Below are 14,842 nucleotides of genomic sequence, written 5' to 3'. Positions count from 1 at the left end.
GGTGCATTTGGAAGCTGAAAGATGCAAAAACTGTACCCCACATTTTTTTCCTTCTTCTCTGTAGCACCAAACACACAGTTGGGTACATTTTCAACTCTTGGTGCTTTGATGAGTTGTTAGACTTGAAGATGAAAAACAGTGTAGCCTTCTTTTTTTCTCTTTAATAAATTTATCGGAAAGGCAGAGTGACCAGGCCCGGTGCAGTAGCCTGGTGGCCAAAGTCTTCGCCTTGCATGGGCCAACATCTATATGGGTGCTGCTTTGTGGGTGCTGCTGCTCCACTTCCCGTACAGCTCCCTGCTTGTGTCCTGGGAAAACAGTCAAGGATGGCCCAAAGACCCGGAGGATGACTCTGGTTCCTGGCTTTGGATCGGCTCAGCTCTGACTATTGCAGCCACTTGGGGAGTGTATCAGCGGGGAGAAGATCTTTCTATTTCATTCTCAGGCCCAGGAATTCTCACACTGCTTTCCGTGAGCAGGTGGGTGAAGTGCCAGAAATTGGTCTTGGCTCACACTTGCCGCATTCTGGGGCATCGTAAGCCGACTCTGCACTTGAGCACTGATTGTCATGGCACCAAGGTGGTGGTGCTGTGGTCCAGAGAACACAGTTTTGCAGATTCTCCCAGTGACAAACACTGCCTGGCACACATGCGAAAAAAGTGATTCCTGCCCTGCAGGAGGAATTGTTGGGGTGAAGGCGGGGTGTCTATTTGTGATGCCCACCCAGGTGAGTCTTACCATGGGGTTCCTGCTGTCAGTCAGGCAAGGCCTTCCAGCCTTATTACAGACTCTCAAGGTGGGGGGCGGGGAGGGGGCGTCGTCTGGAGACCTGGAAATTGAGCGTCGGTTCTCTGTGGCGAGGCCAAATGGCTAGGTCCCGGAGAACTCACCTTAGGATTTCACCATCATTCCTCCCCACAACTGCCTGTGCTGAAGAACTCAGCCTGGTAAACACAAAGATTGAGGGCAGCCCAGGTACCTCGCTTCTGTTGCTCAGGTCTGGAACCTCACCTCCTGTGAATATAGCACTGTAGGAGAAAGCCACTCTTTCGAGTCTAATAGTCTTCTCACTGCTGCGTCCTCCCAGCCCACCATTCCTGCAGAGTCAGCAGCGCGAGGCTTGCTAAGCAGGATGCTGCTCTCAGCCTGGGTTGAATTTCATCGGGTGAGGAATCCAGCCACCTGCTTAGTAGTGGCACATTCACACGGTTTATGCAGGGGACCCAGGGCGTGGCTGGGCAGGACAGAAGGACGCGGTCTGTCTTCTGGAATGTACTCTCCCCAGGTACTCTGCCCCATTCGCAGCAGGAACCCCGGCTCTGCACCTGCTGAGGTCTGACCCAGGCGGCCAGGAGTTCAACCGTGACCTTCATCCTGAACAGTTGTCAGAGGGTAGAGAACTCTCATGTTCTTGGAGAACACAGCTAGGAATCCTGACTTCTCGCGTACATGGGCCGAGATCCTGAGGCTCCCCTGAAAGCACTGTAGCTTCTCCCCGGGGTGCCGTGTAGCCAGGTGAACCAGTCCATACCAGTACCTCACGTCCTGCACATCGTGACAGGGCTGGCAGCCCTCCCTGGCACTGCTGCTGGGTGCTGTCCTCTCGCTGCCCTTGCTGGGACTGAAGCGGAGCAGATCCATCTTATTGTAACCTAGTCTACATGCATGCTCTGTTCCTTCTGCCAGGCCCTGACCCTGTCGGTGCCTCAATCAAAAACACAGGAAGGGAAATTCAGGGAGATGCTTTAAGATGCCGAGTTGAGTATGGCTTACAGCAGGAAGGGGTCTCTGCTGGATCTTCTTCCAGCTGCAGGGGGCGGCACCTCGTGACGGGGGCTTCGCCAGGGGAACCTGGCCCGGCTTTCGTGGTTTGTGAGCCTGTCTTGGCGGTGCTGGGGGCACAGCAGCCCGACACCTGCTCTCAGGAGAGCAGGTTCCACACGGGGCAGTGCATTGTTCCCCCTGTGAGAATGAACACCTGTTTGGACAGAACAGGATCTTGATGACCATGTGTTCTGGCCCTCACTCTCCTGGGAGGCTCGTCTTCCCGCCCAGAGCTAGAGAACTAAATGGATTGACTGCACTGGTGTTTTCGGCTATAGGCATCCTTCTACTTGAAAAGTTTCCAGGCTGGGGTCCGGTGCGGCAGCCTAGCAGCTAAAGTCCTTGCCTTGCACATGCCAGGATCCCATATGGGTGCAAATTCACATCCTGGTGGCCCCACTTCCTATCCAGCTTCCTGCTTGTGGCCTGGGAAAGCAGTCTAGGATGATCCAAAGCCTTGGGACCCTGCACCCATATGGGAGACCTGGAGGAAGTTCCTGGCTCCTGACTTCGGGTTGACTCAGCTCCAGCCGTTGCGCTCACTTGGGGAGTGAACCACCTCTCTGTCTCTCCTCCTCTCTGTGTATCTGCCTTTCTAATAATAAATAAATCTTTTAAAAAGAGGAAGGAAGGGAGGGAGGGAAGTTTCCAGGCTGGCCCCACGGGGTCTGCCTCACTGCAGCCTCCTCCCCCCAACATCCTGGTGGTCACGCCCAGAGTTTCAGGTCCTGGGAACCATCAGGCAGTGTCATTGACTCCCATGCGATAGGGCCTCGGGAGGAGCAGTTGTCAGCCCCTGGCAGAGGACGTCCATCTGCCTTGGCTCTCCAGGGCAAGTCCCGAGGCCTCCGGCAGGCAGGCTTAGCTCGGGACCTCTAAGGACAGGCAAGGGGTTTATTGCTCCCCCTGCCCTCATGCTCCTTGAGCAGCCGGAAAACCAGCCCGGGTGACGCAGCACGGAGTGGAGATTCCCTGTCCCTGTCGCAGGCTACGCATTCGCTGGCCTCAGCAGCAATGCACACATCCTCATGGCCTGGCACAGGAGAGCAAGGCCGCCTTACACACCAGCCCTCCCGCACGAGGCTGCAGTGCCAGGCGGCTGCTGCTGACAGGCTAGGGCTTCCTTGAACAGGCCGCTGGCACACCCAGCCTTGGAGGAGGGACAAGGTGACCTCCCCTGTGCCTGCTGATGGTTTAAGACAAGCATAGCAGCATCTTGATCCTTAGTTCCTGTTTGAGCACTGGCGATTGAGAAACTGGGTTACATTCTATACTAACACACACACAAAAAAGTCATAATAGGGCAGATGTGATATCAGTAAAAAAAAAAAAAAAAAAAAAAAACAATGTAAAAATGCTCAGAGCCAGATGCCAAGTTGTCCATGGTGCCAGTGCGTGGTAATTTTCTGATCGGTAGCGATCATACACACAGACACTTGGGGATTCTATTGGGAGTCTTTGGACTTCTGTCTCCTGGTTCTTCATAGGACCCGTACAAGTTGTAGCAGGAGTCAGCTGTGCACTGGGGAACTCGGCCTTCACTCCTCCCGTCTCACTGCGCTTTGCTGCAACTCCCCACTTCTCCCCCCTCCTCGCACCCTTCTCTCCTCACCTCCATTTTTCTTTCTTAAGATGTGTTTATTCATTTGAAAGGCAGAGTTACAGAGAGAGAGAGAGAGAGACACGTCCCAGCCACTGGTTCACTCCCAAATAGCTACAGCAGCAAGGAGCGAGCCAGGCTCAAGCTGGGAGCTAGGAGCTTTCCTCTGGGCCTCCCGTGTGTGTGCAGAGACCCAAGGACAGGACCATCTTTAGCTGCTTTCCCAGGGGCATTAGCAGGGAGCGAGGGTGGGACTTGGCCTTGTACCCGTACGATTCACCGTCACCACAGACAGCCATCTAGCCACAGCATCAGCCACGCCCATCCTCTGGTCTTTGAGATCTACTGATGTCAGTTGAAACATGTGAGGAGGACCATGAGCTAACTTCTTTCTGCTTAACACAGAGTCCTTTGGCTTCATCCATTTCGCCCCCGGTTCCAGGATTCTATCCCTTTTTATGGATGAATAAATATCCTGTTATATAAATACTACATTTTCTCTTATCTGCCAATGGGCACCTTGGTTGATTGCGGGTCTGGCTGCTGTGAAGAGTATTCCAGTAAGCGTGGGAGAGCGGATTTCCCTGGGTAGGACAAGTCCATTTCCTTTGGATGTGTATCCAGAAGCGGGGTGGCTGGATCTGCAGCAGTGCCGTAGGAACCTCATTTCCGTTCTCCACGCAGACCACAGTCACTTGCATTCCTACCACCACCAGCAGCGTGCAGGGTCTTCTTCCCTCTGGAGCTTTGGCAGCCAGCCTATGGTAGCTTTGGCTTCATTGGTGACGGCCGTGCTGAGTGTGGTTGGGTAATACCCCACTGTAATTTTGATTTGAAGTTCCCTGCTGTCTAGTTTTGTTGGGTGAGGTGGGGTTTGTTGTTGTTTTGGTTTATTTTCCATATGCTTGATCATAGGCGTATCTTCTAGAAGATTTCTACCTAGGGGCTGGCACTGTGGCACAGTGAGTTAAGCAGCCGCTGTGACACCAGCATGCCAGATGAGAGCGCAAATTCAGAGCCCCACTGCCCCACGGACGTAGTACGATGTCTGAAGAGGCGCCTTGAACTTGAGTTTGCTGCCCACCTTTCTTAGGGCTTCTCCCCACCATCCTCACACCTTACCATGTGTGTGACCCGCCTAAGTCAAGTAGGAGCTTTACAGCCCATAAAGCAGATCAGGTGAAAGCGACTCTGTGCCCAGTCACGAGTTCATATCACGAGTAACGTTGCCCCGTGTGTGTGTGTTCGAAGCCCACTGAAACTTGACTCTGATCTTGGTGTGTGCCAGCCTTTCTCTTGCCTCATGTGGGTGCGGGTGGGTCCTCACTCCAGCGCGTGTGCCTCCTTCTGCCCAGCCAGGGCAGGGCACTGGCCCCTTCCTCCATTTGCTCCCTTCATGCTCAGCAGTGGCCACCGACTGTAGCATGTAACCTTCCGCTCACTGCGGCGTGTCCTGCTTTCCTTACAGCAGTTCCGAGTCTGAGATGGAGGAGGAGGAGGAGGAGGAGGAAGAGCCCGGGCTGCCCCCCTCCGACTTGGGTGGTGTCCCCTGGAAGGAGGCGGTGAGGATTCATGCTCTCCTGAAAGGGAAGAGTGAAGAGGAGCTGGAGGCCTCAAAGACCTTCGAGCCTGGCCAGGAAGAGGAAGAGGAGGAGGAGGAAGAAGAATATGAAGAAGAGGAGGAGGAAGAGTATGACGAGGAAGAGGAAGAGTCCAGTGAAGGTCAGAACAAAATCTTCTCTCTCAACCCTGACCCCATGCCACCTGCAGTGGTCTGTTCCGTGTCGAGCCACCTGGGCACAGCCCTGCCTGCCTCCCAGGCCCCTGGGCAGCGCGCATTGGCAGCGGGGGTGACGTCCCTGATATACACCGTTAGAACCCAGGAGAAAAGAAGGGCCAGACCAAAGACTTCATACAAATCGCATCTCATCCTCATTTGCTCTGGATTTTGACAAAGAAGGGAAATGGAGTTTTCTAGAGTGTTCCCTGATTCCCGGTCTTGAGTTCGGTGGCCATCAGGAGCCTCCACGTCCACAGGTCACTTCAGGGATGACATGCAGGGTACCGTTTCGGGGTCCATGTCCACAGCAGGTGTGTCGTGGCTTCAGTGTTCAGTCCACCTGCTCTGTTCTGAGATAGCCTCTTGGTGTGGACTTGGGAGTTTTCCGCCCTGTCCCTCTCTGTGTCTCTGTGTGACCTCGCATGGTGACGCTTGCTGTCCTCCCACTTCCAGCTGCTGCAGGCCACCCTGAAGTCTGCTGGGGATGAGCAAGGAGACCTGCTTCTGCCAGGATGAGGGAGGGCAGTGCCCTCTGCCTGGAGCCTGAAATGCCAGAGGAGATACATGGCTTCCACCTGCTGGTTCACTCCCCAAATGGCCATAGCTGCTGGGACTGGGCCAGGCTGAAGCCAGGAGCTTGGATGGCAGGGACCCAGGCGTTTGGGTCATCTCCTGCTGCCGTGTAGTCTGTCAGCATCAGTATACAAGTCGTAGCTCAGCTCCCTGTAGCAGCCCCCGGGCCTTTGCAGTTCTAAGTTCCAGTGCTTCCTGGCCTTGGTCAGAAGAGCAGCGTAGCTTCCGGATGGCTTAGGAGGACCAGCCTTGATGGCTGTGCCACCACAGCGCTTGTCTGGGCTTCTGCCAGTGTCTGCTGTCCTGTACCTGCTGCCCCGTCTCCCTGGAGCCCGTTTTCTCAGGCCTGTGAGGCCAGAGACCTTCCCAGACACGGCTGGTGTTCCGGAGCTGAGCCCTGGAGCTCGCCCAACCCCATTTGGAGACCTCAGGCCTGATGCGTGTTAGCGTGAAAACTGAGGGTCAAGTCATTGCCCACAGGCAGCGTGGCCTTCCGCTCCTTGCTTGGTCAGCTTGGCCGCTGTACGAGAAGGGGCCGGATGGATGCTGGCTGGGGCCTGAGCGCTCTCCTCAGCGCTGTCTTCAGGGCCACACTGGCCCAGAGCTGCCTCTTTCTCTCCATCTCATGGCTAACAGCATAGCTTAGGGTCAGGAATTATTCCCTTTTCAAGGGAATCTCTTCCAGATTTCCCTCAGGAAACCTCATTTCCTGGACTTGGACCACCAAGACCAATCCTGTAGGGAACAGGCTGTAACGTGAGAAATGCATACCAAGCAACGCAGCCAAGCCCTGCGAGTGCCCAGCCTGTAGCCGGTGTGTGTCTGCTCGTGCCGGCACTGAGAGGCACAGCAGCCTTTCTCTGAAGGTAACTCTGCTGTCTCTTCTCTCCCCCTGTCCCCCTGCGGGGTTCTTGATGCTGTCTGTGGGTGTGTGGCGCCCCCTTCTGTAGAAGGGGAGTATTGCCCCTGGGACAGAGAACTGCTACAAGGCCAGTGGCTCCAGCGCCTCTCAAAGGAAGAAGACACGGGTACACAGAAAGGTACCCACTGCGCCCCCTTGCCCACCTTCCGCCCTGGCTCCCTAGCAGCCATCCGAAAGTTGCCTGCAAGAGCAGGTCCCACGTGAAAGGATCTGTGCTTTGTAGAGCTTTACAAGTAGCTAGCCAGGAGCCCGGCCCCAGACCCTGAACCCAAGCTTCAGATTCATGCAGAGTAGCATCGAAGGCAAGTGGAAGGGTAGAAGCAGCCGGGGGAGCCATCTCCAGCCAGGCCCCCACCCAGCCCCCGCGGAGCCTTCTCCAGCAAGGCCCCCACCCAGTCCCTGGGGGAGCCATCTCCAGCCAGACCCCCACCCAGCCCCTGGGGGAGCCATCTCCAACGAGGCCCCCACCCAGCCCCCGGGGAGCCTTCTCCAGCCAGGCCCAGCACCTTTTCACAGAGGAAAGTACCTGCACAGCCCCAGCACCTTTGTCTGCACACAAGTGCTGTCAACATTGCCCTGAGTGAGGAAGTGACGCTGGCTCCACACGTGTTAACAGGAAGTATCACGTTCCTAAGGAAAGGGAGTCACCCTTTTCCCCTTGGCGTGTTCCTCTCTGACTTGCCTTCCTCCATCCTGAGATACATGCTGTTTGGTGACTCGCTGTATTTCAGCCTCATGGAGCACCCCAAAGCCTGATTGCAGGGGTCTGCAGCCCCAGTAAGGAGCCAGGAGGGGTGGTACTCAGAGAGGAGTGCGTTCTGGCAGCCTGCACAGTCGGGCACCTTTTCCGCAGCTGGAAGTCAAGAGTTTATCCTGATCATGCCCAAGGTCAAGGTTAGATGGTCCAGAAGGTCGATGAGGGAGAGGTGATGTGCGCACCCTGACTCAGGCTCCCTGGGCATGGCCCCAGATCGGGTGGCACCTGCTCTTGCTTCCTGAACAGTCCTCCTGCCTCCCCTAGCGTGCCCGCCGTCTGACTTGCTAACCCAGTGATGTGGCATGATCTGAGCACTGGTCCTCCCCCTGCCCCCCGCCAGGGCGGGGGCTGCATGCCAATCCTGGGGCCCTGCCAGCAGCACTTCATCCCCGGGGGCTCCCGGACAGTCATCGCTTTCCTGAGGGCCCCCGCTCTTGCGTCCAGAGTGCCGGGTGGGGTTTCGCGAGCAAGCTTGCAGTAGACAAAGCAGACAGGGCTTGTTCTTGCTCCTGCTCGCCAGGCTGTGGGCGTGGACGGAGACAGTGCTGCTTCCCTGGGCTGATCTTCTGCCGTGGGTCCAGCATGCCGTGTGAGGCCTGGGGCGGAAGGGTGCTTCTTTCTTTCTCTGAAGTGCCCCCTGAGTCCATGTCTGCCCTTTGGCAGCTGGCTGTTTGATGACACAGTGGCCTGCGCCCTCCCACCTCTCTCTTGTCACTTGGCTTGGCTCTGGAGGGAGGTAAGCGCTTTGCGGGCAGCAGGAGTCACGCACAGCGGACACTGCAAATGTCAGGCAGCTCCGGTGCCAGCTGAGTCCACGTGACACCAGAGCAGTGGACCTTTGGAGGCCGTTTGCAACCTGCACCTTAGCGTTTGGAGTGGGACTGCGGGGCCTGTACACGAAGTTAACGCTGCAGAGGAAGCCTGAATGACTAAATCACACTGAGTGACTATAACAGGTGTGCGTGCGTGCTTGTGTGTGTGTGTGAGTGTGTGTGTGTGTTCTCAGTTTATCTCCTTCCGATCCAACCAATCCTAGCAAAGACTGTAACTTTTCTTTCTGTTTCCTTTCCTGTGGTGTTTCCTCCCCTTTTTCCCTTGGCTGTTTTCTCCCTCATCCGTCCTCCCTCCTTCCTTCCTTCCTTCCTTCCTCCTCTCCTGCACCTGCTACGCTAGCCGGGAACCAGAGGCTCCAGCAGATCAGAATCCCAGCTGACCCCTTGGCAATCCAGGCCGATGTACACTGGACGCACATTCGTGAGAAAGAGGAGGAAGAGAGAATGGTGCCAACCTCTGACTCCTCTACTTCTAGAGGTAACCCCTTCTTCACAGGCAGGGGCTCCAGCGCGTGCCCACCCCAAAGCACTTTCCATCCCGGCTACCCTATCATCGCTGCCCAAGCCCTTCCTGTCAGGACCAAAGCCATCTGCTTAATCGGGAGGAGGTAACAGAACGTTGCACTTCCCTGACGTCAGCCACGACAACAACTCTTATCTCCCATTTGAGGGTGTGTAAAATTCAAGAGGCCGTGGGCTGCTTCTCTCCTGATGCGCAGTAGAAAAATAAGCATGACCTGGTGGGGACCAAGGATTTACTGTCTTTCTCCCATGTGTCTAGGCGGTGCCACTCTTCCTGATGCTTGACCTGCCAGCGTGTGTGTGTGTGTGCACGTGTGTGTGGGTGGGTGTGGACATAAGGGGTCCAGGAAACGTTCTGGAAGGAACATGAGGTTTTAGGAGTGATTTTTTTCTGCCAAGGAGGCCTCTAAGGTGTCAGGTGAGATGAACTACGTCCCTAGGTAGGGCAACATAGAGCCTACCCTGAGCTGCTTGTAAGAGACGGCCGTTGAAGGAAGACAAGCAGCTGAGCATTGCAGGAGGTGTGGTCGCCATGTCCTTCTCCCCGGGGAACCCGTGGAGTCAGCAGCTTCGGCCTGTCCTCACAGGCCACGCTCCGCACTCGCCGGCCCACACCTGCCAGCGCACACACAAGGACCGAGTTCCCTCGACGGGGTGGCCACTGCCTCCTGAAGCCGTGACCAGCCCGTGCAGCCTCGGCAGACAGGAGACAGAGGCTGCAGGAGGGGGAGGGCCCTTCCTGGAGCTCGCCCATCACACAGGCCGGCTGTAGGGCTGCCACCCCTCGCTGGTGCCAGATGGGCCTCTGTCTCCCGACGTCACCGAAAGCTCTCCTCGGTTCTCAGCCGTCCCCGCCGGGAATGCTGACTGCTGTGTAACTGTATTTATCGTCTGTTTTAAATTCAGTGCCTGACCTTCCCTCCATACGCCGCGCAGCAGTGCAGGCCTGGCTGGAGACAGTGTCCGGAGGTAGTCTGATGATCTTTGCTCTCTCCATGCACTGCAACTTCCTTCTCTAGGCAGCTCTGCTGGGGCCCTAACACTAGGATCTTGGTCCTGTGGCTGGTGCATGCGAGGGCGGAGCCAGAGGCGGGTGGGGGCCATGCATGCCTCCTCACACAGGCAGCTCACCCCTGCATGGACCAGACGCGCACCGCGGGTCCCCCACTCCCGTCAGGGAGAGCAGTAGTGTAAACAGGACAGAGACTCACTTATTCTAGTCGTCCACAAGGGTGGGGTTCAAAGACAAAAGCTAAAGGAGCAGCGTTTGCGTGTGAACGTGAAGGAACCAGACAACATCGCACAAACATGCCAGAATGTTAGTGAAGGAAACAAACAGCCCAAACCCCAGGCAGGAGCAGGGGACTGCTGGACACTGTCCACCAAGGGCTGCAGGATGAACTGGGTATGGCCAGTGCTGATGGCAGCTGGGTCTCCAGGCTGAGCGGCAGATATCCCCTTTAATTCTCAGGCCCAGACAGTTTTAGGAACCTTACATGTTCTCCCTGTTTTTCTCTGGAGACATCTCTCTCCACGGGAGGCTTTTAACATTTGGGCCACAGCAGTTCCTTGCGTTGCTTGATGGTTAACATCCTTGGTTTCAGGCCCCTAAAGGTCAGGGCAGCCCTATCCCCACCCCAGTCCTTACTATCAAACGCTGCTCCAGGTATTAAACATGACTGAAAACATGCACTGTCGCCTCCTGGTGGACAAAGTCCATCCTGGGGTCCCTCCTGGGATGGACAGGATTGGAGTCGTGGGTCTTCACCACCTGGCTTTTCCCAACCCAACCATTGTCCTAGAGTAGCCACACGCACAAGGTAAGAGGCTCCTCCATATGTATGGCCTGCTGCGTGAGACGTCCAGTCCAGCAGAGCCTAAGCCAATTCCTCCCTTCTGGTTAGCGAGTATCTGTAGGACCGGGCAGCAGGACTGAGGCGTGAGGACTTCCCAGCTGGCAGCTGAGGGCGTTGGCGATTCCTGGCTGTCGTGGCGTGCGGCTCATCAGTTTGCGTGGCAGCTTCTAGCACTCTGCGCTCCATCTTAACCCGGACTTAATCACCTGATCCATCCCTCGAGCTGCGTCCCTTTCAGCATACGCTGTGCTGCGTTGACTTTGCCCACTTGTTTGCCTTTGATATACTTGATGATTGTTTCTTTCAAGGTACCCCCCGAGGAATGTATACTTCTTACTCTTCTGACTCCACAGCAGGTGCTTGGTGGCACCGCAGGGCCGGAGCGCCAGCCCTGAGACCGGGGTCATCAAGTGCCAACTGAAGAACCCTGCGTAGTGGGGGCTTTGGTGCCTTCTTCCGGTTCCCTTGCCAAACCAAGTATCAAAGTACCAGCCTGATGCCCAGGCCCTCACAGATTCATTCAAGCAAGCGTGCCAGGCACAAAGTGCTCTCTCTACTGAACGGGGCTCAAGTTCAGTTCCCACTGAATCTTGTGTCACACCAGCCTCCTCAAACATGGTGCAGGGAGCAGTACCCCTGCTGTTGTCCATGGGTCAAGCTCAAGTTGGGCAAGGGGCACAGAGAAGGTGGCTGCCCACTGGCGGGAGCCCTGCTTACGCCTCCGCAGCCCCACTCCTTGGAGTGCGACGAACCACCTTGCTCGGGTGGCCACAAGCAGTGTCACCACACGACAGTCTCTAGCCTGTGCGAGTCTATGGCCACTCTAGCCTGAGTGCGCCCGGTCTCATCTGATCTCTGACCTGTGGGAATACTGTTGGTGGTTTTCCTCCTGCTGTGTCTCCCAGCAGATGTCGTCATCAGAAAAGCATCCAAGCATTGCCAGCTCCATGAGCTGCTCTGGCATCTCATGAGGGTGCCTGGAGCCTCCCACTCCTCCTCCCTCTGGTGGCCCAAACTGTCCAGCCACCACCACCACCACCACCACCTAGTCATCTTAGAAGTACCCCTTGTCAGACCCTGCTCCTTCCCCCTCTCTGCCCCCAGGAGCTAGTCACGACCTGATTGGCACTGTGATCTGGCCTTGCTGCCACCATGTCTCTGTTCATCCCTGAGATGTGACAATGCAGTCAGTGGTCGGCTCAGAAACAGGAAGCAGTCTCTTGAGAGGGTCTAACCGGGGCCTGGCCGCCCCTCTCATTTTCAGCATGCCCTTCGACCTGTTGCTATGGCCCCATTTCCCCACCACCCCTTTTCTCCTCTGTGGCCATAGGACCTTGGCTCCTGGATATACACACCAAAGCACGCCCATGTCCTCAGGTGAAGCTCTTTAGGAATGCCTGGAGAGTGGCTGTGCAGCCCCCCAGGGAAACCCTCAGGAGCCCTGGCAGATGAGTTGGAACCATGCATGCGAGTTCCAAGTGTGCGGAGGCTGGGACAGGGAGCGGGGATGAGGGAGAAGCAGCTCAGGGCTGTCAGGGCTTCACCTCTGCTTGTAGCACTGAAGGACTACCCTGGAATCCAGAGAGTGAACTTCACCTTGGGTCTTGTACTTTAAAGCAGTATCCCTCGGGTCACCCCCACAAGGAGCCGTCACCTCCACCACGGGGGAGGGGAGGGGCTGCCATCCTGTCACCTGACCCCAGCACTGTGACCATGTCGGCCTGAACCTTGTGGATCTCAGCTTTGTCTCTGGGTGGCAAGGATTCAGGGTGTCCTCAGCTTGTACTGCCCTGAGGACTAAATGACTCAGGGCGCATCAAGTAGTCAGCGGAAGGAGACTGGACAAACAGCGTTTTCCTTTTGTGTCTGCAACCTTGAGGCTCCCAGCCAACAGCCCCAGGAGGAAGAGGGAAGCAGAGCTGGGCCTTCAGCAGCTCCTCTCTCGCCCTGGGCCCTGCCAGGACCGGGAAATGTACCCTCCTGCTCCCGGGGCCTGGAGGCCCTTCCCAGCACCCACACTGTTCCAAGAGAGCTCTACCAGCCCCCCACCTCCTCATGGCCTTACTCTCTCCCTCCTGAGAAAAGCTGTACCTGTTTTCCACCTGCTAAGGCAATCTGTCTCTCCATTGTTTTCTCTCTTTCTTTGAACATTTCTGATTTACAGTCCCATTGGATGAGAATGACCTGGAGGAAGATGTGGACTCAGAGCCAGCAGAGATAGAAGGAGAGGCTACAGAGGAAGGGGAGCCAGGGGACACTGGTGCTGAGCTGGACGATGGTACGGAGGCCCAACCTCCCCTCTCCTCCATGGGGAACACGTGTTCCCCAAGAAGGGACACAGCCAGAGCAGCAGGAATGCAGAAAGATAAAAACCTACTCTAAGGCAAAGCCGGGAGTGTGGAGTACACCCATTCCATTTCTGGCTCATTCTTTTAGTCCACCCGGTATTACCCACCCCTGGCCTCCACGTGTCTTAGCCTGCTGTCGTTGAACTGTGGTCACGACCCTAAGGAAATAGGAGGGCTTTGTGCAGAGCCTTAACACAGCAGCTGAGCTCTGAAAGCTGGGGACAGTGAGATGGTGTTTTAAGAAGAAGACTGGTTGGTGGGGGAAAGCAGAGCGGGGAGTTCAGACCGTGGCTGTGCTGTCGGGGTGGAGGCCAGAGAAGGGGCAGGAGGCGAGGCTCAGCAGCCACACCACCTGTTAAGACCTGTCTGTGTCACTGGCGTGCAGAGAAAAGGGAACGCCCCAGGCTTGGATGAGGCAGGGCGGCCTGCGCCCGTGTGCTGCGAGTTGGGAGAGCACTCGGCCAGGTCTCTGAGAAGATGGGAGGGCACCAGTGGGCAGTTTCACTGCGGCCACAGGCTTGCCTCCAGGTCTCCTGTGGCAGTGGCGGTTAGTCTGACGAGGGCATCCACCCAACCCTGTGCCCTCCCCTCCCTCTGCCAGATCAGCACTGGTCTGACGACCTCCCATCAGACGCCGAGACGGAGCTGCGTCTACGGCGCCAGGCCGAGGTGGAAGCCGACCTGGAGCTGAGAGTGTCGGAGAACGAGGAGGAGGAGGAGGAGGAGGCAGCGCCTGTGCCGACAGAGCGGCCAGAGAGAGGTCAGTCCAGGAGCAGCCGCTTCCGGAAGTCCTGCCACATCCCAGCAGAGCATCCCTCGCAGTGACCGGCAGATCCATTCTGCTCAGATAGCCCACAGCTGTGGCAAGGACCCGGCCACCTAAGCCACTGGCCACTCTCCTGGGACCTGCCGAGACAGAAAGCCGCAGTCGGGAGCTAGGGACAGGAATCACATCAGACATTTTTGTGTGGGCCACGCAGCCCACGCCATCAGGAATTCTGTTCTTCCCCCTCCGTCCACCTTTCTTCTGTGTTCTGGGCTAGGAAAAGCAGAGGGTCCTGCCATCTCAGCCCCAGACACGGGGCACACACAGAATGCCTGCAGCTCTCACAGAGCTGTCTGAGGGGTGCTAGGAGCGCTCTGGGCAAACCCAGGACCCCTCATCTCCAAGAGGATGTGTTCTTTCCAGAAGTGCCAGAACCTCAGTGCTGTCCCAGCCCTCTGCAAGTAGCTGCTGGCCAGCAAGGCCCCCCTGTGAAGCAGCCAGAAGGGGGGCCCTCTTGGTGCAGGGGACAGGAGTGGTTGGCTCCTCATCAGTCCTGATGTCCTTTTTTTTTTTTTCCAGCTCCCTCCCAAATCTCCAGCCCCATCCGGTCCCCTCAGGAACAAGCTGTCCCATACAGCCCGGTCCACAGCCCTGTGGCGGAGGTATGTTTGGGGCTCTGCCGGGGGCGGGGGGCAAGGAACTGCCCAGTCCACACAAGGGCGTCTGGGGCCTGCAAGTGAGATAGCCAAGACCCTACTCATTGCGAGGGAGAGGCCAAACATGCCGTGTGTGCAAAGCGGAGACTAAGCAGGAACAGCAGGGGTAGGCCTCTCCGGCCCTGCGTCCATCCCAAGCCCACGCCACTCGGTGCTGCCCACCCGGCACACCGTAAAACCAATGCCTGTTTACATGACAGCACTACTACTTGTGAGACTACTGCACATTTATCTTAATGTTATGTTAAAAGTCTATAAAGATGAAAATGGAAATTGCATCCAGATTTCCGCTGGTATGGGGACCACAGGCAAGAAGCTATGTATATGGTGGCAGTAAGCCCCGTG

The 14,842-nt window shown here is 56.6% G+C and overlaps 1 protein-coding gene across 1 annotated transcript in view; it reads left to right on the top strand.

Moving 5' to 3' along the window:
- Positions 1-14,842, top strand: part of MICAL3 (microtubule associated monooxygenase, calponin and LIM domain containing 3) — a 188,192-nt gene that overhangs the window by 148,163 nt on the left and 25,187 nt on the right. Inside the window, exons 22-26 of the mRNA XM_058656153.1 lie at positions 4,893-5,146; positions 8,630-8,767; positions 12,832-12,945; positions 13,617-13,775; positions 14,361-14,443. Coding sequence (XP_058512136.1) covers positions 4,893-5,146; positions 8,630-8,767; positions 12,832-12,945; positions 13,617-13,775; positions 14,361-14,443 — 748 coding nt within the window. The remainder of the gene's footprint in view (positions 1-4,892; positions 5,147-8,629; positions 8,768-12,831; positions 12,946-13,616; positions 13,776-14,360; positions 14,444-14,842) is intronic.

This window comes from Ochotona princeps, chromosome 27, assembly GCF_030435755.1.
Source record: "Ochotona princeps isolate mOchPri1 chromosome 27, mOchPri1.hap1, whole genome shotgun sequence".
Lineage (NCBI taxonomy): Eukaryota > Metazoa > Chordata > Mammalia > Lagomorpha > Ochotonidae > Ochotona > Ochotona princeps.
The sequence above is the reverse complement of the archived record's forward strand: the minus strand, read 5'-3'. Positions and strand labels throughout refer to the sequence as shown.